Below are 27986 nucleotides of genomic sequence, written 5' to 3'. Positions count from 1 at the left end.
CGCGGTTCAAAAAGTTGTGGGAGGAAGACAATAGTACTAATGCTGAATCGGTCCATCCAAACAAGGCACTCGGTACAAATTTATATGCAAACTAATACTGAACTCTGGTCCTTCCAAATAGGCCATTCAATATAAATTTATATCCAAACTCCAAACAGTTTCAGGCCCAACGACTACAAAAGTATCTTGAACTTGGGCTTTGAGATAGACATCAGTTATTAGGAAAGGTCAAGGGTTCAAATCCTCGAAGTTTTTTCTTAAAAACAAACGATAATCATCGATCTTTGAGCTATGATCCAAGATTTTCACCCGTTAGCTATGATTCAAGTTTTTCACCCGTTACAAGGTTTTTTATATACCAATGTTTTTTTCACAGTCCACTACTCAACATGAATAGCATGGCTCACAGTCCATCACCCAAGATGAATAACTTAGGTGAGCCATGTCAAGAGTGTTGCGCATGCTAGAGCTCAAATCCAGGGAACCTAGAAGCCATGGGCGTGGAGAGGTCGAAGCATAGGCAAGCGGCCCCTGTCAAACCCTGGAATAGAGAATAGGGCTTGTCACCGCCTTGCGACTGTGCACCTATCATTAGCTTTTGGGAAACCCACCCGCCGAAGGCCTTTGCCCTCTCCAAATGGACTTCCTCCCCTGTTAGCCGATGGACTGAAAGAAAGGCATAGGCGTTCCCGCTCTCACTGTCGCCAAGAGACAAGAGACAAGTTCTGCCCCACTCCCTTCTTCAACACTACCTCGCTCGCATCAATGGGAGTAGCACGAAACCTTGCATCATTTCCAAAAACCTGAAAATGAATCATCCAGCAAACTAATGAGAACAATGAAAAGATACTTCATTAGAAACAGATTATATAATATAAATTGAACAATAAAAAGTTCCTTGACTAGAAACCGACAATAAAATGTAAATTGCATTGTCTTCCATATCTCTAACAGGAAAAATTATGTCCTTACTATATTTAAATAGAGTTATTATGTGGGGGTCCATATTTTAGCAAAATTTACACAGAGGTCTACCCTACGCACCATTTTTTAATTATTCTAATTTTGCCTCTTGGTTGTTCTAAACATCATACCGCTTTTTTATTTTATTTACATTGTAGGGCTTCCTTGTGACAGGTGACAATGTTGGGTATGTCCAATGTTTCCAACATTAGACAACACTAAAGTTTAGTAGTTCTAGGTCCTGAACATCATATTCCCCATTGCCCTATGGTTCAAAACATCTGAACATCATATTTTTCGATAGTTCAAAACATCCGAACATCATATTGCCCTATTGTTCAAAACATCGGACAAGTCTCTTAGCATGAGGTCCGATGTTAAAAACATCGAACACCATATTCAAATGATTATTCAATATAACTAATTATTATTCAATATAACTAACTATCAGACTATCAATAATTTTAACTTATGCGCCACAGCCCTATTGATGGTCTAATGTCAAATTGTCATTATGCTGTTTGATGTTTCTAACATTGGACCGCCAGCTAAAAGACCAATCTCATGTTTCAAACATGAGACCATCCATAAAATATAAGCGCTATAGGCGGTACAATGTTTGGGTCACTGGACTGCCGAACCGAAGGGTAGTCCGATGTTCAAAACATTGGATATATCCCAAAATGTCTCCCCGCTAGGTAGGAAGCCCTACATTTAACAAAAATTATTAAAAATATATATTTTTTTAACTTTTTTTTATGTTTGGAATATCGGAACGAGGGTCACAATTGAAAATATAAAAACCTTTTAGTAAAGCGAAAAGTTTATATAGACCCGAGGCTCTAATCAATCAAATTAGAACCTATCTCAAAAACATCACTAGAAAAGGTGGTTTTGATGCCCAAATATGCTCAAATTGATCATCTCGACATCAAGATGTATGGACATGAGAAAAAAATACACTTCAAATTTTGGAAATAGCATATTTTGTAATGCATTTTTAGACCATCAATTTTCAAGATTTTGAAGTTTTTATAGATTTCACGACCCCGCTCCCCGACCCCCGCCTTCCCATACCGGAGAACGACAGAGCTCGGGATCGCGAACACAGAGGTCGCGGATGCCACTCAGGTGGGAGTGGCTCAACGCATAATTTAATTTGGAATCACAGCAAACCATGAAATAAAGCAAAAACTCATACAAAACAAAATCCAAACCTGAGAAAAATAACACCATTTATATACCTATTCAGACTCCAAAATTTCATGTTACAACAAGTTCAAGGCACAACAGGCCTGATCACAAAAATTCCAGAATTCTTCAAAATACAATTTTACACATCCACCAAGCACCTACCATCAAAAGAGTCACCAACTGGAACTTTAAGCTTCAAAACGACTGCCACCACCGTCCAGCTGTCCACACTAAGGTATCAGAGGGCAAAAAGAGTGGTATGAGCTAAAGGCTCAGTAAGCGAATTCAGCACCCTTGCATTCCAACCTAAATGCACTCCTAAAGGATAATAGACGCACAACTATCACAGTTCATGCAAGATCACAGAATACAATCATACATTAATAGATACAGACAGAGTGAGTAGAAAAAGTTCAATTCTCAGGGCTTTCCATGTTTCATGAACTAAATAGTCATACATACATATATCACTATCACACAGTCCGAAGCTTGGCTAGGGCATACAGTTCAAATAGACAGAAATTAATAGGGCCTAATCCTGAAGTAGAAGTCACATCGACGCGGTTAAGCCAATCCTGTAACTTGTGACTTCTACCCTCATTCTGGAAGGAGGATAATAACAAGTGAGGGCCACACTTCGTAGTCCTCACTCACGAACACAGTCCCCAGCACGCTTTGCAAGACACGACCCTCTCTTGGTGTCGTCAGGCAAGAGGGCATTACACTAGCATTGGACGACCCAATATGTAGTGCCCATAACAGAGTCGGGGGCGCAACCATCCCAGTTATTTACAGTTACATCTCGACTCCTCTCCTATCATAGGAGTCGAGGTATGGTATACCCCACTACTAATGGAGGACCCATTGCGTAGAAGGCAATTATCAGAATTACTATACCCACTACCAATGGAGGACCCATTACGTAGTGGTCAGCATCAGAATCCCAATTAGATAAATACATTTTTCACTACCAATGGAGGGCCCATTGCGTAGTAACCAGAATCAGATAACAGAGATACAGTATCCACTACCAATGGAAGATCCATTGCGTAGAGGCCAGAATCGGAATTATATAGGTATCATACCTAATACAAGCATGCTTAAACATTCACTCATTTAAAGAGGTCAGGAACATTCATGGTATCATACGTATGCCATTTCAGTATCATCTTACAAAAGAATCAAGCCATGTTCAACATATCGATGTATAGCAGATGTATGATCTACTCAATAACTAAGAATTCATTATAATTCTTATCATGAATATGCATATGCAAGGTGAGACATAACATCCAACTTATGAGGGAAATTTACTTCTTTTCAATTGCTCTTTCAGAGTGAGTATGAGCCTCCCTCAATCAATAAAAGTATGAAGCTTAATTGAGCATGACCAATTCAAGGCTAATATAGAGTCTTGAAATTCTAAAATGTCATATTGGGGTATGTTTCATAATCTGGGATATAAACATCAATTTTATAATGAATTTCAATACAATTCAAAAACAAACTTTCAATTTAACATTCTTAGCTTTCATGTGATAGTAATTTGAGAGCATTTGGACCCCATTTGGTCTATCCAAAGCTTAAAGAACCAAAAGCAATAGTTTTGGAAATTGCTGAGTTCGGTCATCAGTGAGGTATTCTCATAATTCGATGTATAACTCTTGATTTAGAAATAATTTCAAAATTCTTTGAACATGTGAATTCAAAAGGACACATATACCTTTCAAATAAAACTGGTTTGAAGGAAATTGAACCCCATTTGATTATTTAAAACTTATGAAAACAGGAACAAACTTTCTGAGTTTTCTGCAATCTGTCAACAAATATATGTCCACATACTTTGAAACATAACTCTCAAATTATACAGAATTTGGACAAGGTTAAAACATGAAACTCATAGTAAAATCGTGTATCTTTCAAATGGCTTTGTTTATGAGTCATTTAAACTTCATTTGGCCAAACAAAACATCAGCACAACAGGAATGATATTTCTGAAATTTAATAACAGTGACGTGTACTCACAAACAGAAACATAGCTCTCAATCCGCAAAGAATTTCAACTGAGTTTAAATAGAAAAATCACAGTAGACTCACATAGCTTTCATTTAAACTTGTTTTTAAATCATTTTGAGGTATATAAGTCAATGAAAAGTTCAATTTACAGAACATGCATCTTTTGGGAAAATTACAGAATTTCATACCCGAATTTTGGCACACTTCAAAGAGTGATTAGTAACTTTTAAATTAAAATCGGCATTAATGCAAGGTTATTTTCAGCTTAAACCAGATTCAAAAGAGTTTTTACCTACCAATTTCATAGCCAACAAAAATGCCTTTAAGGCTCAATCTATCATGCAAATAAGAGGTACAATCCTGAAAAATCAGGGCTTATTCTAGCATGCTATCATACATGCTTAAGCTTGTATTCAAACAAAAATTATGAAAGCATGGATGCTATATTCCACTTATGTTAGGGCCCGAACTTTTCCAGCGTATTGCTTTTCACAGGCGAGTAGACGGCACAGGAGAAACACCGCACATGGAAAACCGTGCGTGATGTGTTACCACCATGCACAATTAAATAGGGTAGTCCAAGGGACTACCTCTTTACCTTCTTTTTCCTCTCCCTTGTTCACCACGTGCTCCCCCCCCCTCCCCCCCGCTTTGTTTGCCACTTAGTTGTGGCATGCTGCCACCCCTCCTCTCCCTACCCATGTTAAACCCAACCTCACTCCAAATGCTACACCCTCTCTCCCTCTTTCTCTCCCTCTCGCTCACGCCACCTTCCTTAGCCTTAGAATTTCAAGGCTTTCCATTCAACCACCATTAGAAGCATGGGTAAATCTGAAGGTCTCTTGGCACAAGTAAGTGGATTATAGCATCCATGCTTTCATAGTTTTTGTTTGAATACAAGCTTGAGCATGTATGATAGCATGCTAGAATAAGCCCTGATTTTCCAGGATTGTGCCTCTTACTTGCATGAAAGATTGAACCTTGAAGGCATTTTTTATGGCTATAAAAATTGGTGGGTAAACACCCTTGTGAATTTGGTTTAAGCTGAAAATAACCTTGCATTAATGCCTATTTTAGTTTGAAAGTTACTAATCACTCTTTGAAGTGTGCCAAAATTTGGGTATGAAATTCTGCAATTTTCCAGAAAGATGCATGCTCTGTAAATTGAACTTTTCATTGACTTATATACATCAAAATGAGTTAAAAACCAGTTTAAATGGAAGCTATGTGTGTCTATTGTGATTTTTCTGTTTAATCTCAGTTGATAGTTTTTACGGGTTGAGAGCTATGTTTCTGTTTGTGAGTACATGTCACTCTTATCAAATTTCAGCAGATTTCAGAAATATAATTCCTGTTGTGTTGATGTTTTGATTAGCCAAATGAAGTCTTAATGATTCATAAACATGGCCATTTGAAAGATACACGAGTTTACTACTAGTTTCATGTTTTAACCTTGTCCAAATTCTATAAAATTTGAGAGTTGTGTTTCAAAGTATGTGGACATGTATTTGTTGACAGATTGCGGAAAACACAGAAATTTTGTTCCTATTTTCATAAGTTTTAATTAATCAAATGGGGTTCAATTTCCTTCAAACCTGTTTTATTTGAAAGTTCTATGTGTCCTTTTGAATTCACTAGTTTAACTAATTTTGAAATTATTTATAAATCAAGAGTTATACATCAAATTATGAGAATACCTCACTGATGACCGAACTCAGATATTTTTAGAACTATTTCTTCTGGTACTTTAAGCTTTTGACGGACCAAATGGGGACCAAATGCTCTCAAATTACTATCAAATGAAAGCTAAGAATGTTAACTTGAAAGTTTGTTTTGGAATTATATTGAAATTCCGTATAAAATTGATGTTTATATCCCAGATTATGAAACTTACCCCAATATGACATTTCAGAATTTCAAGACTCTATATTAGCCCTGAATTGGTCATGCTCAATTAAGCTTCATACTTTTTGTGATTGAGGGAGGCTCATACACACTCTAAAATAGCAATTGAAAAGAAGTAAATTTCCCTCATAAGTTGGATGTTATGTCTTACCTTGCACATGCATATTTCTGATAAGAATTATAATGAATTCATAGTCATTGAGTAGATCATACATCTGCTATGCATCTATATGTTGAACATGGCTTGATTCTTTTGTAAGATGATATTGAACTGGCATACTTATGATACCATGAATGTTCCTGATCTCTTGAAATGAGTGAATGTTTAAGCATGCTTGTATTAGGTATGATACCTATATAATTCTGATTCTGGCCACAACGCAATGGGTATTCCATTGGTAGAAGTTTTGTATCTCAGTTATCTGATTCTGCTTATGATTCTGGTTCTGAATCTAGCCACTACACAATGGGCCCTCCAATGGTAGTGGATAATGTATTTATTTGATTTGGATTTTGATCCTGACCACTATGCAATGGGTCCTCCATTGGTAGTGGATAATATATTTATGTGATTTGGATTTTGATCCTAACCACTACGCAATGGGTCCTCCATTGGTAGTGGGTACATTAATTCTGATAATTGCCTGCTATGCAATGGGTCCTCTATTGGTAGTGGGGTATACTATACCTCGACTCCTATGATAGGAGAGGAGTCGAGATGTAAATGTAAATAACTGGGAGGGTCGTGCCCCCCACTCTGTTATGGGCACTACATATTGGGTCCTCCAATGGTAGTGTAACGCTGTCTCACCTGACGGCACCAGGGGAGGGTCGTATCTTGCAAGGCCTCAGCCTATCGTAAACCCCAAAGCGCGCTAGGGACTGTGCGTGAGTGAGGACATTAAGAAGGGGGCCTCCACTTGTCATTGTCCTCCTTCCTGAATAAGGGTAGAAGTCACAAGTTATAGGACTGGCTTAGCCTGGTCGATGTGATTTCTACTTCGGGAGTAGGCTCTATTAATTTCTGTCTGTCTGAACTGTATGCCTTAGCCAAGCTTCTGACTGTGTGATAGTGATATATGTATGTTTGAATATTTAGTTCATGAAACATGGAAAACCTTGAGATCTGAACTTTTTCTACTCACTCTGTCTGTATCTATTAATGTATGATTGTATTCTGTGATCTTGCATGAACTGTGATAGTTGTGGGTCTGTTATCCTTTAGGAGTCTAGATTGGAATGCAAGGGTGTTGAATTCGCTTACTGAGCCTTTAGCTCATACCACTCTTTTTCCCCTCTGTGTAGAGTGAGATCTGATACCCTAGTGTGGACAGCTAGACGGTGGTGGCAGTCGTTTTGAAGCTTAAAGTTCCAGTTGGTGACTCTTTTGATGGTAGGTGCCTGGTTGATGTGTGAAATTGTATTTTGAAGAATTCTGGAATTTTTGTGATCAGGCCTGTTGTGCTTTGAACTTGTTGTAACAGGAAATTTTGGAGTCTGAATAGGTATATAAATGGTGTTATTTTACTCAGTTTTGGATTTTGTTTTGTATGTGTTTTTTGTATTATTTCATGGTTTGCTGTGATTCCAAATTAAATGATGCGCCGAGCCGCTCCCACCTGAGTGACATCCGCGACCTCTGTGTTCGCGATTCCGCGCTATGTCGCCCTTCGGTATGGGACGGTGAAGGTCGGGGAGTGGGGTCGTGACAATTATGGTATCAGAGCAGCCAGGTTAGGATTCTTAGCTTAAAGAGTTGTAAAAGTGTCTTTGGAGTAGTTTCTGTGTAAGTTGGTGATTGGGTGCAACTGTTTTAGGTTGAAGATGCTGAGAAAAAGAGCCAATGATATAAGCTCCCGTAGCGAAAATATTGATGCCCTCAGGGAGTTTGTCAAAACTTAAGGGGCTATGATGCAAATGATGCAAGAAGCTATGTCAGCCCCATCTTCCCCTACCCCTGACTCAAATGATAGCAATTTGATAGAGAAATTTAAGAGGTTGGCTCCTCCAACCTTTTTAGGGCTTGGGGGAGTAGAAAAGGTTGAAAGATGGAGAAGAGAGATGGAGAAGATCTTTGAGGTACTGCAATGCACAGAAGAACAGACAGTCAAGCAAGGGACCTTTATGCTAGAAGGGGACGTTGCGCACTGATGGGGCTCAATGAAACAGTCTTAGGCAGAAGCAGGAACTGGGGAAACTTTCTTGAAGCCTTCAAGAGAAGTACTTTCCCGATTCAATAAGGGAAAGAAAAGAAGTAGAGTTTATCGAGCTGCAACAGGGAAATTTAACTGTGGAACAGTATGCAGCCAGGTTTGCGGAGTTATCAAAGTTTGCACCCCACATCATCAATACCGAGGCACGGAAGGCGAATAAGTTTGAGAGGGGCCTTAGGTCAGAGATAAGGGGGAAGGTAATATCCGTAAATTTGAAGGTTTTCTCCCATTTGGTAGACTTAGCTATGAAAATTGAAAGGAACTATGAAGGATCCCGAGTTGGGGGAAACTGGATGATGAGACCAGCTTAGTTTAGAAATTCGGGGAGGAAAGCATGCCCACCACTTAAGAGGAACCTTAGGGGAGAAGAAAATCAGAGGGGCAGGAAGATCCAAAAATCATGGCCAGGCAATATAAGAGAGAGTCGACGCCCGACGTGTCCACACTGTGGGAAGGATAATCATTCGACTGCCGATTGCCGAAGGAAGACTGGGGCATGTTTCAGATGTGGCAAGCGGGGCCACCAAATTAGAGATTGCCCAATGAGGGGACCTGAAAACCGACCCAAGACTCAAGGTCGGGTATTTCCTCTCACTGAGCAGGAGGCTAAGGCATCAAACTTCAGTTATTAGAGGTACGCTCCCTATCTATGTTTGGGAAGCTAAAATTCCGATTGACCCTGGATCCACCCATTCTTTTATTGCACCTCACTTTGCATGCCACATAAATGTTAAACTTGCATTGCTTAACTAGATATTGGTTATTCGTACACCTATGGGGGAGTCTATAGAAACTGATACTGTTTATAAACACTATGAAGTTCTGCTTGAAGGATGTATTTTGTCTATAGACTTAATATTGCTAAACATTCAGGATTTTGATGTAATTTTGGGCATGAACTGGTTGTCCACGTATTATGCTACAGTAAATTATTATGATAAAACTGTGACCTTCAGACACCCAAATTTGCCTGAGTTGAATTTTGTTGGTATTAAAGATGTTTCCCCTATACACATTATTTCAGCCCTTCGGGCTTCTCGCCTATTAGCCAAATGAAGTGTTGGGTATCTGGCATATGTAGTAGAGAATAGGGATGTCCAGTCCAAGTTGGAGAAGATACCAGTGGTGAGGGAGTATCCGGAATTTTTTCTCGAAGAGTTGACTTCTCTGCTTCCAGTCAGAGAGATAGAGTTTGAAATAGATGTGGTTCCTGGTTCTGCTCCCATCTCTAAAACCCCTTATAGGATGGCCCCAGCTGAATTGAAAGAATTAAAGGAGCAATTACAAGAATTATTAGAAAAAGGGTTCATCCGACCGAGTGTGTCACCTTAGGGGGCACTGGTCCTATTTGTGAAAAAGAAAGATGGATCTTTAATACTTTGTATAGATTACAGATAGCTGAACAAGTCACTAAAAAGAACAAGTACCCCTTGCCTATAATTGATGACCTTTTTGATCAACTACAAGAGGCCCAAGTATTTTCTAAAATTGACCTCTGATCAGGTTATCATCAACTGCTGGTCAAGGAAGGGGATGTCCCTAAGATCGCATTTAGAACCCGGTATGACCACTATGAGTTCTTGGTAATGGCATTTGGATTAACCAACGCCCCGGCAATCTTTATGGATTTGATGAATAGGGTGTTTAGACCCTTTCTAAATGATTTTGTGGTGGTCTTTATAGATGATATTTTGATATATTTAAGAAACCTGGAACAGCATGGGCAGCACTTAATAACGGTCCTCCAAACCCTGAAAACAGAAAAGTTGTATGCTAAGTTGGAGAAGAGTGAGTTCTGGCTCCCTAGCGTGTCCTTCCTTGGGCCCATTATTTCTAAGGACGGGGTCGCGGTTGATCTTCGTAAGGTTGAAGCTGTTCTGAAGTGGGGAAGACCGACAAATGTGACTGAGGTCCGCAATTTTATAGGACTGACCTGATATTATAGGCGATTTGTTGAAGGGTTTTCAAAGATAACGCTCACTTTGACCCGCCTAACTCAGAAAGAGGTGAATTTTGTATGATCAGCTGATTGTAAGAAGAGTTTTCAGGAACTGAAGAGGAGATTGACTACGGCCCCAATACTGACCTTGCCCGAAGGAAACAAAGATTTTGTGGTATATTATGATGTCTCACTTAAAGTGCTTGGATGTGTGTTGATGCAGCGTGAAAAGGTCATAGCTTATGCCTCCAGGGAGTTAAAGCCATTTAGAAAAACTACCCTACTCATGAGTTGGAACTCGCAGCGGTAGTTTTGCTTTGAAAATATGGAGACATTACCTCTAAGGGGCCCAATTTAAGATATTTACGGACCATAAAAGCCTCAAGTATCTGTTTTCCCAGAGAGAGTTGAACATGAGGCAAAGAAGATGGATGGATCTACTGAATGTTTATGATTGTATCATCAATTACCAATCGGGTAAAACTAATGTAGTAGCCGTTTCTTTGAGTCCAAAGCCAGTGGTATCAATAACACATCTGATGGTTTGATAAATGAAACTGATAGAAGATGCAGTAGAATGGCACCCAGATCCGCCCCTTGGAAATGGGGTAGGCATGACTGCTGGTATAAGGCTGGAGCCCCAGCTCTTTCAACAAATTTGTAAGGCACAGAAAGAGGATCCTCATATCATGAAAATCCTCGAAGAAATAAAGCTGGGGAGAAAATATAATTGCTCTATCAGCAGTGATGATTTGGTAAGGTTCAAGGATCGGATATGTGTTCCAAATGATGATGGTATAAAACGGGCTATTTTAGAAGAAGCACACCACTCCCGTTATATTGTGCACCCAGGGACTACCAAGATGTATCAAGACCTGAAGAAAACTTTATGGTGGAATAATATGTAGAGAGATGTGGCACAGTTTGTCTCCAAGTGCTTGACATGTCAGCAGGTGAAAGCTGAACATCAAAAACCCGCAGGATTGTTGCAACCCTCACCAGTACCCAAATGAAAGTGGGAGCACATTACCATGGATTTTGTTTCTGGCTTACCTAGGACAGGTACCGAGCATAATAGTATTTGGGTCATTGTGGACAGACTGACTAAAGCAGCCCATTTCTTATCGGTCCGCACGACTTATAACTTGGATAGACTTGCCCATTTGTACATTAAAGAGATTGTGAGGTTACATGGAACACTTGTCAGTATCGTATCTGACAGGGACACCAGATTTACTTCAAGATTTTGGAACAGTCTGCAATCATCCCTAGGGACGAGACTTACTTTTAGCACTACTTTTCACCCTCAGACTGATGGACAATCAGAAAGAACAATTCAAACTCTGGAAGGCATGTTGAGAGCTTGTATTACTGACTTCAAAGGAAGCTGGGAGGATCATCTGCCTCGGATCGAATTTACTTATAATAACAGCTTCCAATCCAATATTCAGATGGGGCCTTTTGAAGCTTTGTATGGGAGGAAATGTAGATCCCCTATCTGTTGGGATGAGATAGGTTAGAGCAGGTTGTTAGGGTCAGAAATTGTTCAAGTTACCTCAGAAAAAATGGCCTTGATTCAGGAAAGACTTAAGATCGCTCAGAGTCGGCAAAAGAGTTACGCCGACAATCGAAGAAGAGACATCGAGTTTGAAGTAAATGATCGAGTTTTCTTGAAGTTATCGCCGATTAAGGGCGTTTTGAGATTTGGCAAGAAGGGAAAGTTGAGTCCATGGTTTATTAGGCCTTTTGAAATTTTGGAGAGGGTTGGAAGTATGGCTTATCGGCTTGCCTTGCTACCCGAGTTGGCACATATTCATGATGTGTTTCATGTATCTTTGTTAAGAAGGTATCAGCCGGACCCATCCCATGTTTTGAAATATGAGCCAATTCCAATCAGGGAAGACTTAACGTATGTTGAGCAGCCAATTAAGATTCTGGATAGGAGAGTGCCGATACTATGCAATAAAGAAATTCCTCTTGTCCGTGTTTTGTGGCAATACCATTCCCGGGATGAGTCAACCTGGGAACAGGAGAATTATATTCGGGATAAGTTCCCCCATTTATTCGATTAATGGAATTATGATTTTGGAGACAAAATCGTCTAAAGGAGGGGATGATGTTAGGGCCTGAACTTTTCGGGCGTATTGCTTTTCACAAGCGAGTAGACGGCACAGAAGAAATGCATCGCGTGGAAAACCGTACGTGATGTGTTACCACCATGCACAATTAAATCGGGTAGTCCAAGGGCCTACCTCTTTTCCTTCTTTTTCCTCTCCCTTGTTCACCACGTGGCCCCTCCCCCCCCCCCCCCCCCCCCCCCTTCTTTTTCCTCTCCCTTGTTCACCACGTGCCCCCTCCCCCCCCCCCCCCCCACCACTTAGTTGTGGAATGCTGCCACCCCTCCTCTCCAAGCTCACTATAAATGCTACACCCTCTCTCACTCTCTCTCTCTCCCTCTCCCTCATGCCACCTTCCTTGGCCTTAAAATTTTAAGGCTTTCCATTGAACCACCATTAGAAGCTTGAGTAAATCTAGAAGTCTCTCGGCACAGGTAAGTTGTCACGACCCCGCCCCCCGATCCCCGCCGTCCCATACTGGAGGGCGACAAAGCGTGGGATCGCGAACACAGAGGTCGCGGATGTCACTCAAGTGGGAGTGGCTCAACGCATAATTTAATTTGGAATCACAGCAAACCATAAAATAAAGCAAAAACTCATACAAAACAAAATCCAAACCTGAGTAAAATAACACCATTTATATACCTATTCAGACTCCAAAATTTCCTGTTACAACAAGTTCAAGGCACAACAGGCCTGATCACAAAAATTCCAGAATTCTTCAAAATACAATTTTACACATCCACCAGGCACCTACCATCAAAAGAGTCACCAACTGGAACTTTAAGCTTCAAAACGACTGCCACCACCGTCTAGCTGTCCACACTAGGGTATCAGAGGGGAAAAAGAGTGGTATGAGCTAAAGGCTCAGTAAGCGAATTCAGCACCCTTGCATTCCAACCTAAATGCACTTCTAAAGGATGACAGACCCACAACTATCACAGTTCAAGCAAGATCACAGAATACAATCATACATTAATAGATACAGACAGAGTGAGCAGAAAAAGTTCAGATCTCAGGGCTTTCCATGTTTCATGAACTAAATAGTCATACATACATATATCACTATCACACAGTCAGAAGCTTGGCTAGGGCATACAGTTCAGACATACAGAAATTAATAGGGCCTACTCCCGAAGTAGAAGTCACATGGACCAGGTTAAGCCAGTCTTGTAACTTGTGACTTCTACCTTCATTCAGGAAGGAGGACAATGACAAGTGAGGGCCCCACTTCATAATGTCCTCACTCACGCACACAGTCCCCAGCACGCTTTGGGGTTTACGATAGGCTGAAGCCTTGCAAGACACGACCCTCCTATGATGTCATCAGGAGAGAGGGCGTTACACTGCCATTGGAGGACCTAATATGTAGTGCCCATAACAAAGTGGGGGGCGCGACCCTCCCAGTTATTTACAGTTGCATCTCGACTCCTCTCTTATCATAGGAGTCGAGGTATAGTATAGCCCACTACCAATGGAGGACCCATTGCGTAGTAGGCAATTATCATAATTACATTACCCACTACCAATGGAGGACCCATTCTGTAGTGGTCAGGATCAGAATCCGAATCAGATAAATATATTATTCACTACCAATGGAGGGCCCATTGCGTAGTGGGCAGAATCAGAACTAGAATCATAAGCAGAATCAGATAACAGAGATACAGTATCCACTACCAAGTTATTTATATTCAATTTATCATTCTTAGCTTCCATGTGATAGTAATTTGAGAGTATTTGGACCCCATTTGGTCCGTCAAAATCTTAAAGTAACAGAAGTAATAGATCTGGAAATTGCTGAGTTCGGTAATCAGTGACGTATTCTCATAATTTGATGTATAACTCTTGATTTAGGAATAACTTCAAAATTCTTTGAACATGTGAATTCAAAAGGACACATATACCATTCAAATAAAAGTGGTTTGAAGGAAATTGAACCCCATTTGATTATTTAAAACTTATGAAAACAGGAACAAACTTTTTGTGTTTTCTACAATCTATCAACAAATACATGTCCACATACTTTGAAACACAACTCTCAAATTATACAGAATTTGGACAAGGTTAAAACATGAAACTCATAGTAAAGTCGTGTATCTTTCAAATGGCTGTGGTTATGAGTCATTTAGAGTTCATTTGGCTAAACAAAACATCAGCACAACAGGAATGATATTTCTGAAATCTACTGAAATTTGATAACAGTGACATGTACTCACAAACAGAAGCATAGCTCTCAATCCGTAAAGAATTTCAACTGAGATTAAATAGAAAAATCACAGTAGACACACATAGCTTTCATTTAAACTGGTTTTTTACTCATTTTGAAGTATATAAGTCAATGAAAAGTTCAATTTACAGAGCATGCATCTTTCTGGAAATTGCAGAATTTCATACCCAAATTTTGGCACACTTCAAAGAGTGATTAGTAACTTTCAAACTAAAATAGGCATTAATGCAAGGTTATTTTCAGCTTAAACCAGTTTCACAAGGGTGTTTACCAACCAATTTTTATAGCTAACAGAAATACCTTTAAGGCTCAATCTATCATGCAAATAAGAGGTACAGTCCTGGAAAATCAGGGCTTATTCTAGCATGCTTTCATACATTCTCAAGCTTGTATTCAAACAAAAACTATGAAAGCATGGATGCTATAATCCACTTACCTGTGCCAAGAGACCTCCAGGTTTACCCAAGCTTCTAATGGTGGTTGAATGAAAAGCCTTAAAATTCTAAGGCCAATGAAGGTGGCATGAGGGAGAGGGAGAGACGGTGTAGCATTTGGAGTGAGGTTGGCGTTTAACATGGGTAGGGAGAGGAGGGGTGGCAGCATGCCACAACTAAGTGGCAAACAAAGACGAGGGGGGGGGGGGGGGGGGGGGGGGGGGGGGGGGTGAACAAGGGAGAGGAAAAAGAAGGAAAAGAGGTAGCCCCTTGGACTACCCTATTTAATTGTGCATGGTGGTAACGCATCACGCACGGTTTTCCACGCGCGGCGTTTCTCCTGTGAGGTAGCCCCTTGGACTACCCTATTTAATTGTGCATGGTGGTAACGCACCACGCACGGTTTTCCACTCGCGGCGTTTCTCCTGTGCTGTCTACTCGCCTGTAAAAAGCAATATGCTGGAAGAGTTCGGGCCTTAACAATAGATCTCTCGATCTACACTATTTTTAATGCTTTAAATTTTATAAATAAAGATGAAAATATATTTTAAAGCTATCTGAAAGATTTCCAGTATTGAAACTATATTTTTCAATACTATTTGAAGGTAGGATCTAATTTGATTGTTTAGAGCCTAGGCTCTATACAAACCACACTCCTTAGTAAAATTTGCTAAAATATGGATCTCCACATAATAACCCTATTTAAATATGGTATAGACATAACTTCTTTTCATTTTTTATAATATGGCAGCAAAGTGTGTCTGGACCGGTTTTTATGAGTAACTGATCAGACCATGGGTTCGACCCTTTAGACTACCAACTAGAAAACATACCAATTTGGTCTAGGGTTCGGGCCATTGTTACAAGTACGACAGGTTTGACCAGCCACTGGATCCTATAAGAGTCCAGTAAAAAAAAAAACTAGCTCCTAAAGTGTTACAAGTATGGCAGGTTCGACCCTTCATTGGATCCCAAATGAGTCTAGCCCAAAAAAAACTAGCTCTTAAAAAACTACATATCTTGTGGAATTATTTTGAGACATTTTAGAATTTTGGGTTGTTCTTATTGGTCTGCGTGATTCATTCTTCGGTTACAAGGGCATCTTTCAAGTTAAATCCAACTCAATAACAAATAGGTACATGTCCAAAGAAAAATACCCACAAGAGATGGGTTAGGATTAAGCAAACCTAGGCGGCTTTACAGAGAGCTAAGCAAACTCCTCCAACCCCACGAGACCATTGAACCAGGCTATCCCTCCCATTGCCCTGACTCGAGGGGTAGTTCTTAGAATGGGGAAGCCGGTTCTTGATCATATATGTAAGTGTTCCATTTACGTCGGAGAGGTCCTGAGAGAGAGGGGGAAGTGGAGGAGGACGTGCATAATGCCTGCCAAGTCCTGGGCGGCGCCCCAGTAATGCGTGCCATGCCACTGGTACATGAGTGGGCAGGTGGTGTGTGTGGCCCCGATGCGTCCCCCAGAGATCACCGCCTCCACGATGGGCATCAGAAGGCTCTGAGGGATTGTTCCATCTCCAAGGTGCTTGTTTATGAAAAGGGCGGACCAGAGGAAACCAGCCCACCCAAATAGAAGCTCGTAAGGCATGCCTAAAACTCCTTCTCCGGGGCCTGCTGGTAGGGCTCTCTCTTCTACTACCTTGGGTTCCCAAAATTACTATTCAGGACAAAGGATTGAAATTCAAGAAAAGGGGGATTTAGGGTTTTGAGAATTCGTGTTAATTTACCTCACAGAAGAGATTAAGGAACAATTCACGTCGATACTGGTCGTCTCTGTAATTAGCAACCATAGCTCCAAGGACATAAACCCCAGCTCTCCCGCATAGGAATGCAACGCGCCTGAAATAAGTTATAACGATAGTAAGTTCAAGCACTCTCTCCCACTTGATTGGTCCCGAATCCAATTCACAAGGACCACCCGACTTGGACTCAGGTCTAGAAATTTAAAAATAAGATTTTTTTTTTATGTAATGTATTATATTATCATATATTTTAAGGAAACTATCTTCTTATCCCCTATTTTTTACTTCTATTTCTCATGAGACCTAAGGATTGAAAATATTACTTGTAAGCAAAAAGGTCACCATCTTTTCTATCTTACAACCTTCTGAACCCCTTTGATCATGAAGTTTTTACCAAAAAAAATACTAAAATGACACTCTTTTCTTTTCCATTGCCGTCTATCTCTCAAAGCACCATCTCTCTCTCTCTACCTCTCAAAACAACATCTCTCTCTCTCTCAAATCACTGTCTCTCTCTCTAATACCCAAAGTATCTCTCTCTATCTATCTCTCAATGCACCATCTCTCTCTCTCTCTCAAAAATCCATCTCTCTCTCCCTCGAATACCCAAAGTCACAGAGAAGTCGAAGGCCATTATAATAGGACCGAAATCTTGTGATGTTATCCCATGCAAATCTATTCATAGCGTAGGATTTCTTTGAGCACTCTAATTTCGTAGGCTTACTTTGAGCACTCTAATTTCTTCAAAGTAACGGTGCCATAGGCACAACCTGGCCAGTTAAGGCCAGGAACGCATTGCCGGGTGAAGGGACAGACTGACCGGTCTGCCTTCATGGTGTGCACTGGCCTCGTTCCTAGCCCTTAACTGGCCGGGTCGTACCAGTCAGCCCGTCCCTTTACCCGCCGTCCCTTCACCCGGCGATGCGATCTTAGCCTTAACTAGTCGGGTCGTGCCTCCGACACCGTTACTTTGAAAAAGTTAGTGTGCCCAAAGCAAGCCCCCGCTCTGAATACAATAGCATGAGATAATATCACAGGATTTCAATCCTGTTGTGTAAGTTCCCCTCTCTACATCGTATCTCTCCTCTCTCTCACTCTCTAATAATTATCTAGCCGGTTCTCTCATGTTGTTATGGCAATATTTTCTCTCTCTACTAGCCCTCTCTGACTTTTCTCTCTACCTACCTCTCTCTTTCTCTCTCTACCCTCAAAATTAAAGCTCCCCCTCACAAAAGAAAAACTCACCACCAAAAATGGCCAAACACAAATTTTTCGACGAAGTCCAACATTTTCCAGGGCAAATGCCAATAAAAAAGGAGAAGCTTTCTCTCTCTACCAGCCCTCTCTCACTATCTCTCTCTACCTGCCTCTCTTTCTCTCTCTACCTCGAAATTAAAGCCGTTCCTCCCTCAAAAGGAAAACTCGCCACCAAAAATGGCCAAACACAAATTTTTCGGCGAAGTCCAATGTTTTCCAAGGCAAACTACCGGTAAAAAATAAGGAGCAAGCCATTTTTCAAGCGAAAACAAGTTCAAGGCAGCCTTTCCGCGATGGTATCTATAACAATACATAGGCCTCTTCACAAACGTCCTTCTTCAAACCAATTTGAAGATCAGTTGCAAACTTTTACCCAACTCAAACTGATGTCTTCCCCAAATTGAAAGAAAGACAAATTGAGTGTTTCGAGGCATTTCAACAACACCTTCAAATGTTCAAGGAGAATGTAGAGAGGGGAACTTCTATGCAACTTTAGGTATTAGAGAGAGCGATTGAGTTCTGAGAGAGAGAGAAGCGGTGATTTGAGAGCGAGATGGTGCTTTATGAGATAGACAAAAGGAAAGAGTGTTGAGAAGGTGTCATTTTAGTATTTTTTTTGGTAAAAAATTCATAGGCAAAAATTTTAAGATAGAAAAGATAGATACCATTTGCTAGTAGGAAATAAAAATAAAAAATAGAGATAAGAAGATGAGCAAGCTTTTTATGTTTCCCCTACAGCATAGAAGTTCTATCCTCCTCCTTATCGAACCGTCCATTCTGAATGGAGGGCTAAGATTGTATCAATGTCATGTCTCTACACTATTTTATTTTTAATTTTTTTTACCCTATTTTATTTTTAATTTTATTAATAAACTATTTTGACACAAAATTTTGGATGTTCATTCCTCTATTAAACTCGCACTAACAAAAAATATAAAAAAAATATTTTCAATAAAATAAAATGACCAAAATACCTTTAAAAGTTTTAAATAGTGTTTTGGTTATTATATTTTATCAAAAAAATTATTTTTAATATTTTTTATAGGTGCCCTCTAATGAGAAAATGGTATATATTCATACAATTTGTATAAAAAAAAATTAAAAATAAAATATTTTGAGACGTCAGAACTAAGATCAAATGGTGAGCGACTCTTTTGATCAAAATTGGTAAGCTGGATGATAGGGGGAGGATAGAACTTCCATGCTTCACCTTTCCCTAAGAGGAAGAAGATATTTTCTCTTTATTTTATACGAGAGGAGAAGATCTCTATCCATTAGAGGGTAAGCCAAAAGATTGAGAGAGAAACAGGGTCTCTCTCACTGGAGGACAAACAAAAACATCGGTGTCTGGTACCATAGAGGGGATACGCACCTCTTGGTGGTCCTGACGACCACGGTGCAAGTGTCCACAATATCAGATGCGATTTGGAGGTCCTCCCCGTTTCCGGTAGCCCTGTGAGAGAGCAAGCAAGTGAATGCTGTTCCTAACAAGCCGGTGTAGAGAGTAGGATCCTCCGTCCCACCTTCACTTTTCCTCCATGTGTTTTCCACCACCTGCAAATAAAGAATGAAAAAAAAAACAAAAATCTGAAACAAAAGCACAAGAAAAAAAAAAAAAATCTCTCTTTCTCGAAAGGAAATTTGAAAGAAGACAGAAAAATCTGATCCTCGCACCTCTTCCTTCATGCCGACCGCGGCTTTGAGAAAGGATTCAAGTGAGGAGGAGAGGGAAACAGAGGGCTTTTCGGTTCTGCTCTCGTCACAGTCATCTCTGATGATAAGTAAAGGTAAAGCCATTGACATTGCAGAATCAGAGGGAGAGGGAGAGGGCCTCTGTACTGCTCTTCTTCTTCGAAGCAATAAGAACGTGGATGGAAAGCAGAAATGACAGCGAAGTAAGGCCACATATTTGTGCTCCGATCTTGTAAGGGAAATAGAACATCGGAAAAATAGGGCACGTGTGCTATGTTACGAGAGACGGATAAAGATAAATAAACAAGATACGATTTATAAGGGAAATATAACAGCGGAAAAAGTTTATATAAGAACGAGGCTCTAAATTAAAGCGTATCAGAAAAAAAAAAAAATATTGTTAGCTAACAAAATCCTGAATCCAATCATCTTGACTTCAAGATATATAGACCCAATTACTATATGGTCAAGCCGGCATATGTAGAAATGCGAGCCTCTTACTAAATCTACTTTTAAGATAGATTTTATTTTTAAAGACGTGTAATCTCATGAATAAAAATAAATAAGTAAATTTAATAATAATAATAATACTCGTAAAAAAATATTTGGATTGTTAGTTTCCATTGTTTTTAAATAGAAACAACTACTTACATTTATCTTTACGATAAGTGCGTTACACTTTTTTGACCCCATATGTAGAAATATGGTTATGAAACAATTTTTCAAGATAAATAGTTACAATCAAAGTAAGATTTCAAATCTTAAAAATAATGCATTGTGTTAATGTATTATCTAGACCGTCAGTTTTAAAGATTTTTAACGTTTATATTTTTCCTCCACGATATTTTTGAACTTAAAATTTTGTAACTTAAAATTTTGTAATTGGATATGAAATTAGAATTTCAAACGGTCGTAAAGAGTTTTTATGCTGAAAGGCCTTTTTCGACATCATATGATCAGATTCATTTTACATCATACGCTCCTGGTGATAATGCAACAGCGCTTTATTTTTGGACATGCGATGGTCGGTGAGTATGATATGTTCCGGGAGGAGAATACTGTACATCTATTACTATTGGTCTAAGATTAATATCAGGAGTTTTTTTAATCTTAAATTTTGGAAACAACCAAAAAATTACTAGATAACTATATTTAAAAGAAATATTTATTCTTTTATTATTGACCAAAGCATACGGGTTGAATAACTGAAATCTCAAAATTTTGGGTCCTAAAATTATCAAAGATTATTTTTTTATGAGTTCTAGAGTCATTTTATTTTCATGCGGACTCTCTTGAGCCCCCATTATTTTTATAGATCTTGGATTCAAATTTGTAGTGATTCATGATCTATACTACGATGATCATGAATATAAAAAATAAAATATAAAAACTAAAATTTTAAAATATTTTTATTAGAATATTTTCTGATCCATTGGATAGAAATCTTAAGTTTTAGATGTTCATCTTAAAGAGGGACTAGTGAGTCCTCACAAAAAAAAATTTTATTGTTAGGTTTGAGGAAGCACACAGACAATATGATCCCTCGAGGTCATGAAATCTTTTAGTCTAAGTAATCGAGCGCCAGGCGTCCACTTCGATGGTACCCTGATGGGGACTTGAGTCGCGGGAATTCTTTGTGCCTTTTATTGGATAAGCAAAGGTTAATCCTCATTATTTTCATCATGAGAATTTTTAGTCACGGAGTAGCTTATGCTCGTTTTGTTTTTCATTCATTAGACTCATGCTTGTGCTCCAAAGCCACTGTGATATTCTTCTGGTTGTACAATTCATGATTCACTTGAGTCAATTAGGTTCATCTGGTTGTTGAGTATAGACACCCTTATTATATGTCATTTTTTACGTACGTGTATGGTTAGGTGCCTCGATCTCGCTTTCGGGATCAGGATGATCAGGTGGCACGCGTCTCGAGTTTCAAAAGAGACTCGGGACTTTGAGATCGCTCTTTTGGGAAGCTCGTTCGAGAACAAGAGCAGATATTACCAATCGATGAGAGATGAATTTAAGGTAGGTTCAGAACTTACTCGAGCTGGCTCGTGTGGACTCCCTCTTAGATCACGAAGAAAGCCTTCTAGTAGTAAAACTGGTTCGAAATCGCCTCTCTTGGCCTGTATTATCTTGTTTTCTGCAATCACACACATATGATAAATGTTATAGAACATGTGGGTCAACAGACCTCACCATGCCCCTTTTGTGAACGTACACAAGCGTGCACATTCATAAGAAGAAGAGAAGAACAAGAGAAGGAAGATGGAAGAGAGAAGAATTTCATTAGGCGGGGAGATCGACATAGTGACTAAGCTAGTGGATAATTGGCCGGACGTGTAGTAAAACGGGCTCGGTAACTCAAACTGGCTCAACAAAATTACTATTAGACGTCAATACCAATACTGACTAGCTAGACACAATGGTTAGTCTGTCGTGGCAATAAAATGGGCATAGTAATTATGGTACAACAACATTACAGCTGGACGACAGGACTACCATGATAGGCTAATCTCAACCCCTCTTAATTAAATGAAAGAATAACAGAATGAGTGGAAATCATAAAGAAAGAATAAAAAGTAAGATAAGAGAAGAAGAAGAGAATAGAAAGAAGGAGAGGAAGAGAAAAAAAGGAGGAGAAGAGTGTGAGAGAAAAGAGAAGAACACAGATGGCGCTAGGCGTCGTCGGCTGTATTAGGCAAAGACGAGGAAGAGGATACAGTCCTCGCTGAACGTCGTCGGAGGTGTTAGACAAAGAAGAGAGAGAGAACACAGTTGGAGCTGAGCATTGCCAGCTGTGTTAGACAAAGAATAGAGAGAGAATACAGTAGGCACTGAGCGTCGCTAGTTGTGTTAAACAAAGAAGAGAGAGAAAACAAAATCGACGTTGAGCATCGCCGGTTATGTTAGACAAAAGAGAGAGAGAAAGAGAGAGAGAGAGAGAACACAATCTACGTTGAGCGTCGTCGGCTGTGTTAGACAAAGAAGAGAGAGAAAACACGGTCGACGCTGAGCGTCGCCAGTTGTGTTAGACAAAGAAGATAGACAGAACACAGTCTGCGTTGAGAGTTGTCGGCTATGTTAGACAAAGAAGAGAGAGAAAACACGGTCGGCATTGAGCGTCGCTGGCTATGTTAGACAAAGAAGAGAGACAGAACATAGTTAGCGCTGAGTGTCGCCAGTTGTATTAGACAAAGAAGAGAGAGAGAACAAAGTCGGCGCTGAGTGTCGCCAGCTGTGAGAGAGAGAACAAAGCGGCATTGAGCGTCGCAGGCTATGTTAGGAAAAGAAGAGAGAGAAAATACAGTCGGCGTTGAGCGTCGCGAGCTGTGTCAGACAAAGAAGAGAGAGAGAACACAGTCGGCGCTGAGCGTCGCTGGCCGTGTTAGGAAAAGAAGAGAGAGAGATAGAGATGAGAAGAAGAGAGAGAGAGAAAGAGAGATGAGGAAAAAAGAGAGAGAGATAGAGATGAGAAGAAGAGAGAGAAAGAGAGATAGAGATGAGAAGAAGAGAGAGAAAGACTGGAGGAGAAAGAAAGTTACCTTACCGAAGGGTACCTGTCCTTTTCTTCTCTCTCCTCTCTCTCTCTCTCCAAGATGCACCTATGAACTTAAGCTAGAAATTGAAATTATATTGAATCATCGAAGGTCTCTAGTTATTTTTTACAATTTGGCTTTGCATTTTATATAGAATTGAGCCCAAACATAGGTGGATTCCCAAAATCTACCTAAAATTGAAGACAATTACAATTTAATTGAATTAAAAAAAAACCTAAACAAAGGTGCAAAAAGATTATTTTGGCCTTACCTAACAATGTGTGGAATTCCAAAACAGTTCATGTTGCTGCCCGATAACTTGCGTGATCTTTCATGACTGATCCGGGGATTTTTCTGATACCCGTTTGATAAAAAAATGATTGTTTTCTTGTAGGGCTTAGCATGACGATCGATTTGATACCAACTTCGAGCCATGAATCATGTTTTTGAGCGATGATCATGAAACTTGAATTTTGGATGAATCTTGAAACCTTCGAATCGATAGTGTACTCATTCCTTGATGTTTTTCTTATGTTTCTTTGTTGAATCACACTGAGCATGATTTCATGATCACATTGCAACAAATGCGGCTCGATTTCGCATTCGGATGAAGATTTCGTCATCTTGAGTTTTTTGCCCGAATCTTGAAATCCGGCGGCCGAAATTTACAACAGCTTCGACGCCTTCGTGTGATAAATCCAACTATTCATCATATGCAAAGTTTAGACCAGAGATAGCCACAGACCTTACGCACATAATGCAATTGGTTTCGTATCAATCGGGTACGCGAACATCGTGATTTGGCCGTCAGAGTGCGGCGTGCTACTGCAGAATTTTTTGAAACTTTCTTCACGGATCATCAACTTCTTCTAGTTTTTCTCCCTGCTCGAGAATCGTCACGGGGACGTACCACCTATCAAAATGCTCGTCTCGATGAGAAGAACACGCTCATCAAATTTGAGCGTGATCTGACTCGGATTGAGTGAGATATAGACCCTAAAAGTCACTGCCCGTGAAGGTGAAAACAACCACCTTTAATGGTGTTTTGGTGTAGGGTGCCCACACGGGAATAGTATGCGGCCTACCCCTTTTCCCATAACTTTGTCCTGGAGTACCCAATTAAGCCGAAACTTGCCTCATAGGGGTTTTCGACCATGTCGGATCCAATGACAGTGGTCCCACAGGGTCCATTTTAGGGTGCTAGAGGCCAATCTTTCCGAAATTGTTGCTTTGTGTTCATTTCGTTAGACATATTTGATTGCGATAAAACTTGGTAGATGGCCTTTTGGAGTCCTAATGAAGATCTTAACCAATTCTGATCCCACTATGAGACTATCGAATTTTTCACTGTTTTTGTAGGCTTTAATAACATGCTTCCTCTTTATTTCGCATCAGGAACCGAGGTGCTGAAAAATGTGTTCAAACAATGTATCCACGGGATGAATAAGGAAAGAGTCAAACCTGGTTCTGTTGGTGTTCAAGACATCGCCAGACTACGGAAACACTGTAGCAATAAGCCTAATATTGAACGATATCTAAAAGTGTCAGAATGACCTCAAATTGTTGGATGCCCTAAGGACACCTATAATGTTTCGTCGCATTTTGATAAGTTTTGAGCTAATCAGGACAAAACTCGGTTTTCAAATCTAGTTCCTCCCATGCTGAAAAATGAACATATAACTATAACCCTATTTTCTAGGTCTCTAAAGAGTATCAAACATCCGCTATTGGATCTGTAACATCGAAAAAACCCCATGTACCAAATTTTGGTTCAATTGGACCCAGTTTTTATTTATAAAAATTGTATTTTCACATTTCGGGATGAATGTCAAATGCTCATAACTTACTTATTTTGGGTCCAATTAAGCTCAAATTCAGACATAAGCTAGATCTCGACGATACGCTCATTTTGACATATGACACGCATTATGGCATGGCCCAAAACGAGAGAATTGTTAGAGAGAAGATGAGCTCGAAATATGAAAATTCAGATTTTAAAAAGAGGAACATCTCATTCTTTGAGAGGCTATAGCTCAAGATCCCGATGTCAGATCGTCGCAAGTATGGATCTGTTACGATTGTGCTTCGAAGAGCTTAAGTTTGATATAATTTTTATGATTGATCGGAGATCGGATGACACCGAATTTTGAGGTTGAAGAAAGCACAATTTCTAGTAATTGTAATCCCATTTTCTGATTTGGAACGTGCTCAAACGGAAACCAAAATGGATGAAATTTATCACAAATGATCGTGATAGTATCCTCTTCAATTTGTGATTAAAATGAAGTCCCGACACATCACGGATCGCGCTGAATTGGTGGTTGAAGAATCACAAGTTTATGAAAGTTTGCCGGATTTTGGGTTCTTCCTTAAAAATCCGTTCTAAGATGATCAAAGAGTATCAAAATGTGCGTCATAGTCCAAGCATCTATTCTACGACGTTTGAATGTTTGAATTACCACTGAAAATGTCCAAAAAAATTCCTGAAGCCGAGCAAAGGCAAAAGGCCCCTCAAGGAGGGATGTTTTTGTCATTTCGTGAAAAATGCTTAGGTGTATTTTGGTTATTTATTCAAAAAACGGGATCATTATTTTAATTTATTAAATGTATAATTTTTGACAATTCTAGTGGTTTTTGAGCAATCTATCCATGTTTTGGGGTTGCTCTATATAAGGAACTTAAGTCATTTGTAATAGTCTCTCTCGAGAGTTTTGGAAATTAACGAGAAGTGCTTGAGAATTCTAATAACTTAGGTTTTTTCTTTTGCTTTGATTCCAAACCCAAGACTCAAGGAGGGAGGAGAGAGAAACACTTCCTAGAGAGAGAAAATACCCCTAGGAACTCTTTACTCCCTACAACTCCAAAATTCCAACTTCCCTAAGATTCCCAACTCCTAATCCTACCCCATACACTCTAGCTCCCATACACCCTAGAACTCTTAGCTCCTAATCCTATATCTTACCTTAGCTTTCCTACACCATACCCTACTCCATACACCTTAGTTACATCAATACACCATACCCTACTCCATACACCTTAGTTACATCAATACACCATACCCTACTCCATACACCTTAGTTACATCAATACACCATAACACCTATATACTTTAAACCTTTCATGCATACTAACATAATCCATACACCATAGTTTTTATACACCTTAACTTACCCCAACCTACCTAAGCCACACACCTAAACCTTAGACTTTAGGCTTGATTCACAAGGACTAAGACTTCTCTCTCAAGTGCATGCAAAGGACTCTCTCGAGAATCACGTAAAGAGGATGTGGGTAGGAGTACCAACTGGTGAGAGAGAAATTACGCTCGTGAGCTGGGACTTACCTCATGTGGGTGCATGACACGCTCGGTCTAGCTCATATGGGCGCCCTCTTACATCACCTTGGAATGCCCCCCTGGCCTGTGGTCGGTTTGGAATCGCCTCTCTTGACCTACTTTCTCCGTTCCTGCAAACGCACAAACACACATTAAAAATACGGACGAGTGGGACATCGGTCCCCACCATGTTATAGGGCAAGCGCACACGTATGTGTGTACTCAAGGAAGAAATGGGAAAATAACTCACGAAAATCTGTGTCAATTCGACAACCTCCCGGCGTCTTCTTGACAAGGGACTCTCGGTACATATTTTACCGTAAAGCATGAGAGAAGCAAAGAGATAAAAGAAATGAAGGTAAGAGAAGAAGTTTGACCGGGCGGCTCGGTTGGCACAGTAGTTAAACCAATACGGTGACAGATTTGACGTGGTAGCAACACGGGCATGATAACTCAGATCGGCATGACGGCAATACTACTCGACGGCAGGATCGCGAGTCTGACGTGGCAGCAAGATGGGCACGGTAACTCAGATCGGTACAGCGGCAATACTGCTCGACGACAGAACCAACACCGGCGATGACTAGTCTGACGTGGCAGCAAGATGGACACGGTAACTCAGACCGGCATGGTGGCAATACTGCTCGAAGACGAGACTAGAAACGCAACACAAGACTCAATCTGCCCTCTTGTCAAACAAGTAAAGAAGAGAAAGAGGGGAGGTGAAGACTAGCTTGAATCTCGCTAGGTCTTCCAAAAGAGACGAAAGTAAAATAAAAGTGATGATAAAATGAGAGTGATAGAAAATGAGAGAGATGAATTAAAATGAAAATAAAATAGATTTAGAAAATGGAAAAGGGATTAAACTAAAATAAAATGAAATAAAGTAAAATAAAGTGAATAAATAAAGTAAAGTAAAATAAAATATAAAGGATGGAAGAAAATAAAATAAGATGAAATGATTAAAATAAAATAAATGAATGGAGTAAGAGTAAAGTACGATAGGGTAAAGTGAGTGAGGCAAAATAAATTGAAAGAAATGGAATGGAATCAAGGGAAGTAAATGCAATGAAATAAAAGGGAGTAAAATGAGATAATATAAAAGGAAGGGGTAAAAGAAGTAAATAGGATGGTTTTAATAAAATAAAGAAAGAGAAAACTTTAGTTGAGACAGAGAGAAAGTTTGTTTGGGTTGACAAAGGAAGAGGGACGGGTATTGGATTTGAAAGGGTAGGAGATGTTAAGAAAGCGTGTTGATTAAGAGAGAGAGAGAGGGGATTGGATATTGGGTATCGAGTATGAAGGTGAGGAAGTGAAATGAGCAGACCGGATGAAACCAATGGTTTAAAAAAAGGATCGGTGACCCGGATCGGGTACCCAAAAAATTGATCCGGATCGG

The 27986-nt window shown here is 39.8% G+C and overlaps 1 protein-coding gene and 1 long non-coding RNA gene across 2 annotated transcripts; both read right to left on the bottom strand.

Annotated features, from left to right (window-relative positions):
- Nucleotides 1–105: 105 nt before the first annotated feature.
- GCL1 (GCR2-like 1) lies at nt 106–19895 on the bottom strand. The gene is given in 7 exon segments (XM_006829866.4): nt 106–721; nt 723–803; nt 16196–16362; nt 16365–16662; nt 16751–16862; nt 19395–19576; nt 19697–19895. Coding segments are annotated over 7 exon segments (1227 nt in total). The 5' UTR covers nt 19826–19895; the 3' UTR covers nt 106–463.
- A 1826-nt stretch (nt 19896–21721) lies between these two features.
- On the bottom strand, nt 21722–27502 carry LOC148782359 (uncharacterized). Its single transcript, XR_016053404.1, has 3 exons — nt 26965–27502; nt 26597–26718; nt 21722–21857 (listed from the first exon to the last, which is right to left on the bottom strand). It is a non-coding gene; the product is annotated as an uncharacterized LOC148782359 (long non-coding RNA).
- Between the last annotated feature and the right edge of the window lie 484 nt (nt 27503–27986).

This window comes from Amborella trichopoda, chromosome 4, assembly GCF_054954075.1.
Source record: "Amborella trichopoda isolate Santa Cruz 75 chromosome 4, AtrichopodaSantaCruz75HAP2 v2.0, whole genome shotgun sequence".
Classification (NCBI taxonomy): Eukaryota; Viridiplantae; Streptophyta; class Magnoliopsida; order Amborellales; family Amborellaceae; genus Amborella; species Amborella trichopoda.
The sequence above is the reverse complement of the archived record's forward strand: the minus strand, read 5'-3'. Positions and strand labels throughout refer to the sequence as shown.